The 8,931-nt window shown below is 49.2% G+C and overlaps 2 protein-coding genes across 2 annotated transcripts; both read right to left on the bottom strand.

Moving 5' to 3' along the window:
- Window positions 1–2,622: 2,622 nt before the first annotated feature.
- Window positions 2,623–3,513, bottom strand: LOC127311322 (early nodulin-93-like). Its single transcript, XM_051341731.2, has 3 exons — window positions 3,339–3,513; window positions 3,173–3,234; window positions 2,623–3,055 (listed from the first exon to the last, which is right to left on the bottom strand). The coding sequence occupies exons 1-3, from the start codon at window positions 3,406–3,408 to the stop codon at window positions 2,831–2,833; spliced, it is 357 nt and encodes a 118-aa protein (XP_051197691.1). The 5' UTR covers window positions 3,409–3,513; the 3' UTR covers window positions 2,623–2,830.
- Window positions 3,514–4,975: 1,462 nt separating this feature from the next.
- Window positions 4,976–5,989, bottom strand: LOC139834214 (early nodulin-93-like). Its single transcript, XM_071824656.1, has 3 exons — window positions 5,943–5,989; window positions 5,761–5,822; window positions 4,976–5,381 (listed from the first exon to the last, which is right to left on the bottom strand). The coding sequence occupies exons 2-3, from the start codon at window positions 5,812–5,814 to the stop codon at window positions 5,196–5,198; spliced, it is 240 nt and encodes a 79-aa protein (XP_071680757.1). The 5' UTR covers window positions 5,815–5,822; window positions 5,943–5,989; the 3' UTR covers window positions 4,976–5,195.
- Between the last annotated feature and the right edge of the window lie 2,942 nt (window positions 5,990–8,931).

The raw sequence follows: 8,931 nt of genomic DNA, 5'->3' as shown, positions 1-8,931 counted from the left end.
GTAAAATGATAAACTATATCACGAAGTTCCATTTCCGTCAAGATAGTCCGCAGTACTTTTTTGTTGAGATATATACCCCCACAACAGTCATATCCTCCTTAATTTATTGTGTAAACCCCCACAACGGTCACCTCCTCCTTAATTTATTGTGTAAACCCCTACAACGGTCATCTCTCCCTTATAAACACCCACAACGGCCATCCCTTCTGTCAATAGGTTCTGCCTCTCTCTTCTTCGTTCACATACACTTGATCCATTGCCATGGCTTCCACGTCTCGGACGCGGACCGGAAGGGAAAGGGGAAGGGGCGGCCGGGGTGGTGGATCATCATCATTGCCACCACCACCGTCAACACTGCCATTGATCATATAGGAGTTCTTCGTCGTCGTCTATGAAGACCCTTTGGTCAAGAATGTACGTACGCGTTCCCACATATGTGATGCATGTGATTAATTATGGGCATGTTCTAAAAAACCTTTAATTTCAAACGATCGGCGCTCGATCTCTTTGCAGGCACTCCCAAAAAAGTTTGCGGACTATCTTGACGGCCAGGAGCCAGCTAAGGTGTATCTGCGAGCAGCTGACTGTGGTCCTCGTCTTTGGACCGTGGAGGTCCTATTTGACGGTCAAGGCCAGATGTACCTCGACAAGGGCTGGGAGAATTTCGCCATCGCACACGGTGTGGATTTCGGCTGCTTCGTACACTTCAAATATGAAGGCGATGATGTGCTCACAGTGAAGGTGTTCGACGGAACAATGTGCAGGAAGTACTACTACTCGGACGACGAAGATACTGACAATGAAAGCGATGACGACGTGAAGCCATGCATCCATCCCCTTTAGATAAGGGGATTATGACCAAGAATATATATATGTAGCTTCATATGCATCGATTTAGAGATCTAGCTATTTTCCTATATATTATGCATTTAAAAAACTATATCGCAATTTCCACCATGATTCGACAACCACAGCCTCCAAACGATGCAAATATCGGCATGGTCAGAATGGCTATGCTCGCCGCCACTGCTAGGTCACCGTCGGGAAGCACCATGTTTAGCATAAGATTCACTTTAGATTAAGCTGCGCAAATAGTCACCTGCCATTGGCCGAGGCGGCCCCACAGAGCGGCTCTATATGATATTCTCTAAATAAATAGATGACTCCAGCGGTCATTGGCTGCGGAGGCCCCACCGAACGGAAATATATGATTTTCTCTAAATAAATAGACGACCCCACTGGTCATTGGCTGCGGCAGCCCCACAGAGCGGCAATATATGTCTTTTCCTGAAAAATAGACGACCCCACTGGTCATTGGCTGCGGCAGCCCCACCGAGCGGTTATATATGTCTTTTTCTAAAAAATAGACGACCCCACTGGTCATTGGCTGCGGCAGCCCTATAGAGCGGCCCCATTTGTCATTGGCAGCACCGCGTATACAATCAGGAAATAAAATGGCCCACGCGTCAGCGACAGATGGATGGCTACCCGTCAGCACGAGACGGTCAGAGAGAAACTGCCCTCTGTGCAGCCCCACCCGTCAGATTAACGGTAACGGTAAGGCCTCTGACCTGACGGCAATCCTCCCGTCCGAGCGTCTACGAGGGGTTTCAAACTAGAGGGAGGAAAAAACTGAGAAAAAGTTAAGAGGCTGGGGAAAACTGAGCACAACTAACGAACCAGGGGCGCGAAAATAAAAATCCTTTAATTGTATGGTCAAATAGTTGGAATTGCAAAAAAGAACGGAGGCCATGTTTAAGGGGCGCGAATAGAAATAGACGTGCCCCAAAAACAATACCACCTTACGGCATCATCCATTTGATCGATCCGATGATTTTTCCTGATGCCGTTTGGGAACGATGACTGAAGATGTTCTAAGCATGGCGAGGACTAGCCTTTGATGGTGGATAAGAGTTCTGTCTACTTAATTGTTTCTTGCTTTTTTCTTCCACAAGTGCAGCCGCATTCTAATCAAGTCAGCGATATTGAATTAGGATCCCCCGAAACCCAGATCGGAGACATACAATGAGCTTTAGCTTGACCCTGAAACTAAATAATTCACTCTTAATATGAAGGTGGTGGCAACATCCTGATTTCAGAATAAGATCCACCACTATATTTTTGCTTCGGTGGTGCGTCTAGTGTCGATGGGGCACGTGGAGTGTCCAGAGAACCGATCTTCCATGATCTCATCGTTTTTCGTCTCGGACTTTTTCGATCTACAATTTTCATCTTTAGCGATGGTTACTGTTCTAGTGCGCTGGTTCTTGGGACATTAGCACGACGACTTATCGTCTAACTACTACAACAAACTATACTACGACAATATTTGTTTATCCGACTCCGGTAAGGGAGGGACGAGAACGGCGGCACGCCCTCAACTTACCCAAGTCCTTGTAGCCGTCGCTAGGTGGTCTAGTGACCTACTTATAATTTTATAATTTTAGGTTTTCTGCCGACGATAATTATTAATAGATCAGTGCATCTTTTTCGCATAAAATGTTATCAAAACGTTGACTAGTAAGTTGAGGGAAGTAACAAATACCGATGCTAGTGTGTAGTCTTGCTGTATTTGCAAGTACTGGCGACGAGCTAAAAAGGTGATCGAAGTGATTTAGAATCTAGTTAACCAGTGAGTACTTGTTATTAACTGGAAGACCGCTAGACCAGTCCAATACAGATATACAATGGAATGCTGAATTACAGCATTAGGCACAAGGCACCGCCCTCTCTGAGACTGTACTAATGCAGCATATTTTGAAAGAAAATATGCAGCATCATAAGTTATTTGGACATTGACGGCGGTGCGTGCAGTATCCGCAACACTAGCTCATGGGCTGAAGAATGCTGGACTGCGACGAGCAGCAGCGGCAGGGAAGGAGGTATCCTTGAGGTGGTCGGGGGCCTGCTCGTACGAGTGCCTCCTCGCCAGAGCCAGGATCTTCTTGTCGGCAGCGACGAAGTAGGCCATCCCGGCGACGGTGCAGACGATGAGGGCCTGCCCGGTGGGGTTCAGGTTCGCCTTTGCCCAGGGCAGCATCCTCACGCTCGCTAACTAAAACCACATTAACAGTTAATTAGTACTGATAAATCTCAATCAGCAGTTCAGCACTAGCGCTCGTGAGTGCAGCAGAGATGGTGACATGCACGATTAGACAATAGATATGCTCACCGTCGGGACTGCAGATGCGACCGTGGCGACTGCGGCTGCCTTTGCTCCGGCGAGCGTTGCTTCTGAAGAAAACAAAAACAAAAAAAAAGGCATCGCAAGTATAAGCTCGATGATCGGTACGACAGTTGTCTATACTGCACTGTACTCTGAAGAAGTCGATCGTTACCCCTGGAGCAGCGTTTGGCGAGGGCGAGCTTGTGGTCGAGGTAGGCACGGGTGACCGTCGTCGACGACATCTTTCTTCGTGAGATCTACTGATGTTTGATGGAGAAAAATGGGTACTGGGCACTGGCTAAGCGAGTGAGACGAGATGGGCTTGTCTTGTTGGCTGACGAGGAGCTAGCAAGCCGTCTATTTATATTGGCCAAAAAGGTGGCGGCCACGAACGGTTTTGAGTGTAAACCGTGGGTCAATCGCTCCGAGTTCCGGAATGAGTTGGTGGGCGGGCGATGGCACACTTTCTGGGAGCGCTAGGTGATCCAAAACTGTGGTAGAGAGCCACAGGATTTGGATGTTGTTGGAGATCCCAATCTTTACACAAAGCTTTTCAAAGAAGGACCTAGAGATCTACAATTAGGCAGGAGCAGTTCATCACACTGACTAGCATCTCTTCTCTGTAAAATAACAAAACGAAGCAGAGCATGTGCGCCTGCCTAAATCTTGACTAGTTAATGACAGGAGTCAAATGTTACCGAGCGGAAACTTTGAATAAACGCTACGAACTCACCCTACCACTTATGCCGATGCAGCCCTTGATCGTGAAACTACTACTCAGCATCTACTGCTAGCTAGCAGCGTCTGTTCTTTGTAAGAAAAAAAAGAACGAAGCAGAGCATGTGCTGATGTGCACCAGCCCAAAATTTTACTGGTCAACGAGAGGAGTCAAATCTTTGACTGAACGCTAACAAAACCCACCGTCCGCCAGGTTTTTTTTGAGAAGTCGTCTATAAACCGGTGAATGCACAAGCTATGTTTTATTATTATCTGTTTAGCTTCCCTTATTTCTGGTTCTTATCAGGTTTTGAACATGTTATAATGCTATTGTGGGAGAGGGGCGATTGTCTCGTGCACGGGAGGTGGACACACGGTTTCCATGGCTTTATAATTCGTGCTGCCAAGTATTATTAAGTTTTATGCACAAAAACATGGCAAAAGAGAGCGGTTTCGTGCATGGGATGTTTCATGCACGGAACACAATTATTTCTCATTGTTGTGGCCACTTATGTCACTGCAGATTACATCTTCTGTATCAACTTTGCCATCAACAATACTGGAGTGGGCCGGTTGGTCATAAGATTTTTACTCTAATTTTGTTTGCACCCCAAAATGGAAACGTTCATTACAATTTTTTGGGAGCACATTTACTAAATTGCTACTAGTGGAAGCCTGCACGATTCTTCCCATGCATGGATGCGGCATTTTGTAGGCCCAGTTAAATGTAGCTTGTTTTCTAATAAAAAATAAAATGCCATTTTAAAGTTTAAAAAGTTCAGAAAAATATAGCGTAGGCAATGATGTATTCTATCAATATGTAAAATCTCAGCTCGAAAAATCATACATTTTAGGCTGGAAAAAATGATTAAAGTGTGTATATGAACCATGAATAGTTAAAATTTGAAACCTCCAAATCTGTCACACTTTCTTATTTCCGTGTGTCTCAACATACAAGATGTTTCGGATGAATACACCATTATTATCAATATGTAGGAGTTTTTCATAATTTTTTGAAACTTCAAAATATAATTTTCAAAGTAAGATGAATGATGAAAGGGTAACCTTGAGGGATGTACAAATTAATAGGAGTACTATATTGTTACCGATCCGAGATTTCTGGCTCAGAAGATACATGATTAAATCATCAGATAATTAAGTGCTTAATTTCCTCAGGAAGAGAAGGACAAAACACTAGTATCTTCACTGTATCACCTCGCCTCTGTCGCTGAACATTATACAATCCTTCAGCGGACACGTGCGTATGGCGTACACACATTTATTGCGCCCCCCTTATTGATCTAGAGCCTAATTACTGGAAGGATGTGTTCTTGAGGTGGTCCGGTGCGTCCTCAAACGAGTGCTTCCTGACCATGGACAGGATGGTCTTGTCGGCGACGATGAAGTATGCCATCCCGGCGACGGTGGAGATGATGAGCGCCTGGCCGGCGGGGTTCAGGTGCGCCTTCGCCCACGGCAGCATCCTCACGCTCGCCAGTTGAGAGTAGAGGAGAAATCGCACGGAAGAAGAAACAGGATGAGATTGTGCATTGTTCCTGTTGAAATAAATTGCCTACATCTTTCCATCAGCTCGGGCTTTTGGAATAGTTGGTTAGTGCATGTAATTCAATATGGTATCAGAGCAGAAGGTTCCTAGGATCAAATCCTGACCAACGCAAGAATTAAAAGAAATATTGCGGCTTCCCAAAACATGCGTCACAATAGGCCAAAGGGCAAAAACGTAGGGTGAGTGTTGAAATAAATTGCCTACATCTTTCCATCAGCTCGGGCTTTTGGAATAGTTGGCTAGTGCATGCAATTCAATAGTTCCCAAATAAACGAGTCAGTAGCGAAGGGTGAAAAAAGGTGCTGCTTACGGTGGGGACTGCGGCTGCGACGGTGGCGACGGCCGCGGCCTTGGCTCCTGCCATGGCGGCCTCTGCAGTTTCAAATCACCACAGACATGTTAATCACGATAAGTTTCAGCATGGACACGCAACTATGTACAACAGAATGGTAAGAGCATTGCTGGCCTCAGGAACCGGCCATTGCTGGTTACCTCTGGAGCAGCGCTTTGCGATGGCGAGCCTCTGGTCGAGGTAGGCGCGGGTCTGTGAGTGCATGGGAGTAGTGGCCTCTGTGCGTATGTGCTGCTGCCTATTTAAGGCATTGTACTTTGTTTGATTGGTTAAGGAGAAAGTGAGAAAATGTAGCAATTGTGGTTGCCAAGGAAGTCTCACGGCAAAGCTGTCTTCTTCATCCTTGGCATAGGCGTGTCTGTAGAGTTCCTCAGAGTGTTGAGAGATAGATGAAGATAGGTGCAGCCGAGGTGCTGCACCAACATTTGGTATCAGAGCCTCATGGTTCGAGGCCGTGGCACGTGGTCAGTCCGCGACGAGCACGGTGGACACGGAGGCGGCGCGTTGTGACGCCCTATGTGCGGCGAGCACGGTGGCGCGGCATGGCGGAGGCGTGGAGGTGCTGCGCGGTCACAAAGGCTGTAGCGGCGCCATGCGAAGGCCATGGAAGCGGTGACCGGGTGAGCATGACGGCGACCGGCGTGTGTGTGTGCTCCGGTTGTTCCATGTGTCACTGGCGGAGAAGAAGCTCGGCGTGTGTCGCCGAGGAAGAAGACCGCGTCCTAGGCACGCAGGGCCGGCCGTGTTGATCGCGTTGGAGCGCGACGTGGGCACGAGCTGGGGCGTGTGGAGCGTGGCGAGTTAGGCGGAGGAGTTGGTCCAGCAGCAGGCCGGCCGCGTTGATCGCGTTGGAGCGCATTAGGCGCGCGAGCTGGGGCATGCGGATCATGGAGGAGCTCGAGTTGGAGCTCGAGTGAAGCAAGAAAGCCGTTAGTGTGGCAGGCGTCAGTGCGCCGGGAAGATGGTGGCTGCGACGGCGTGTGGCGCCGTCCATGACCACAAGATCAGAAAGAGGATGGAGGCTGCGTCAAGCTTGGTGGTGGTCGTAATGTTGACCATGTCGATGACGAGCTAGCTCTTCTGTAGGTCACGGTTTAGGGGGAGATTGTTAGGAATAAACCGCGACGTGTGTATGTCGCGTGTGTGCGTTGCGGTGGCGCGAGTCAGGCTCGTGTTCGAGTCCACTCCGTAGGTTTAAGTCTGTATATAGCTAGCAGTCGTCTGAGCGACCGATCAATGTGCTGGCCAGGTCAAACAAGCCGCGTATGGGCGTGGCCGAAGGATCGGCAGCAGGAGAGTCGGATCAGCTGTTAGTGCATGCGAGTAGTTTGCTGCATTCGTTCAGGTGTTGGCCCGGTCATGTGTTAGTGGCCGGTAGCCCGGTAGTGGTGTGAGTGCATGGGAGTAGTGGCCTCTGTGCGTATGTGCTGCCTATTTAAGGCATTGTACTTTGTTTGATTGGTTAAGGAGAAAGTGAGAAAATGTAGCAATTGTGGTTGCCAAGGAAGTCTCACGGCAAAGCTGTCTTCTTCATCCTTGGCATAGGCGTGTCTGTAGAGTTCCTCAGAGTGTTGAGAGATAGATGAAGATAGGTGCAGCCGAGGTGCTGCACCAACAGGGTCACCGTAGACATGGCCGCGAGGTAGCTGCAGTGAAGTCGCTGAAGTGTACAAAGCTGGCTAAAGTCGCTAAGAGAGTGTGTGAGTGAGATGAGTTGGGAGAGAGCAAGGTGATCCTGACTTTATAGGTTACAGGAAACCGCTCAACCCAGCGCGAGCCTGCGCAGAGGAAGAAGACGATACGGTGGGAAGCCAGACCCTGGTTTTAGCCTAGACGGAGTGGCAGACCGGCGGGCGGTGCGGCAGATCGCAGGTGGCGCCGCCTCGTTGGTCATATATAATCGGGCGCACGTGCCTGCCTCGCCTGATTATTCGGGTAGGCGCTTTTTGCTCCACAGGATAAGAGGAGAGATGGAGTGATGGACTGACATCGGGATTGGCATGGAGCCTGCCTAGGTAGCATCCGGATCATGGATTCATGGGGTATTCTAAGGGCATCGCGGCCCGATGCATTTTATTGTCCGTGAACGCTCGTTTGTATCGCGTCATGGATGCTAAGATGTTCGTTTTTGTCTGCGCGTCCATTTGCATCTGGGGGTGGCTCTAGTGAGGCAACACATTTTTCCTCTTCTCTATTTAAACATAGTTCCGAATATTATGTATTGGAACATGATTTTACACAAGCTAATAAATAGTTTGGAACATGGTTTACACAATCTAATACATAGTTTGAACCATGGTTAACACAAATAAAACATTTTAAAAAAAGAAAACAGTTGTATTGATTTCCGTATGTTCGCTGCCAAGAAAAAACATTCGAGGGCAAACCCAGTCACCCAAACTGGAAAATCCAGCTGCTAACGGTGGCCATGTTGGTTCTTTCGAGGAAGAACATCTAGAAACCTTGACTACTGGCTTCGTCTGGTCCGTAGCCATATTCGCTGAAAAGGAAGAACACTCTAAGATCTAACTATCGGTGTCCGAGTCGGATTCGCCGGTGTGGTAGTGCCTGCGGCACGCTGTGTCGTCGAACACCTTGACGATCATCTCGCCATCACTCTCGTACAGGAAGGAGAGCTGGCAGCCGGGCTCGAGCTCGAGGTCGCGGGCGAACTTGTCCCACCCCGTGTGCAGGTACATCTTGCCCTGCCCGTCGAACAAGACCTCCACATTCCACCGGCAGAAGTTGCAGCTGGCCTCCCATAGCTGCAATTGCGCTGGCTCGACGCCATCGACGAACTCGGCGAACTTGTCCGGGAGTCGCTTGATGCCGAGTGGATCGTCGTCGATGCGGAGGAGGAACTCGAAGCAGCGGTCCTCCTGTGAAGACGAGAAGGTCGCATGCGACGGCGACCGTGGTGTCGTAGCTGCTCCACCACGGCGGCCCCTGCCCCGGCCATGGCCCCGGGGGCGCCCAGGGCCGCGGCCTCGACCGCCTCGTTGACCACCAGGTCTGGCCATGGACTTCCTCGTGGGCCTGACTGCGTCGCAGGAAGAGCTAGGCGGCGCTACGGCGGATCTTGTGGCGGCTAGGGTTTGCTTGGAGGAGTGGATGAGGAAGAAGAAGGCG

The sequence above is a fragment of the Lolium perenne genome, chromosome 7, assembly GCF_019359855.2.
Source record: "Lolium perenne isolate Kyuss_39 chromosome 7, Kyuss_2.0, whole genome shotgun sequence".
NCBI classification, from domain to species: Eukaryota; Viridiplantae; Streptophyta; class Magnoliopsida; order Poales; family Poaceae; genus Lolium; species Lolium perenne.
The sequence above is the reverse complement of the archived record's forward strand: the minus strand, read 5'-3'. Positions and strand labels throughout refer to the sequence as shown.

What these genes read in the sequence shown, in the direction of transcription:
- LOC127311322 (XM_051341731.2), bottom strand. Translation starts at nt 3,408, where the DNA reads ATGTCGTCGACGACGGTCACCCGTGCCTACCTCGACCACAAGCTCGCC. An exon ending in CGCCAAACGCTGCTCCAGGG is followed by an intron (nt 3,235 to 3,338) that starts GTAACGATCGAC and finishes TGTTTTCTTCAG; the next exon opens with AAGCAACGCTCGCCGGAGCA. An exon ending in TCGCATCTGCAGTCCCGACG is followed by an intron (nt 3,056 to 3,172) that starts GTGAGCATATCT and finishes ATGTGGTTTTAG; the next exon opens with TTAGCGAGCGTGAGGATGCT.
- LOC139834214 (XM_071824656.1), bottom strand. Translation starts at nt 5,814, where the DNA reads ATGGCAGGAGCCAAGGCCGCGGCCGTCGCCACCGTCGCAGCCGCAGTC. An exon ending in TCGCAGCCGCAGTCCCCACC is followed by an intron (nt 5,382 to 5,760) that starts GTAAGCAGCACC and finishes CTCTACTCTCAA; the next exon opens with CTGGCGAGCGTGAGGATGCT.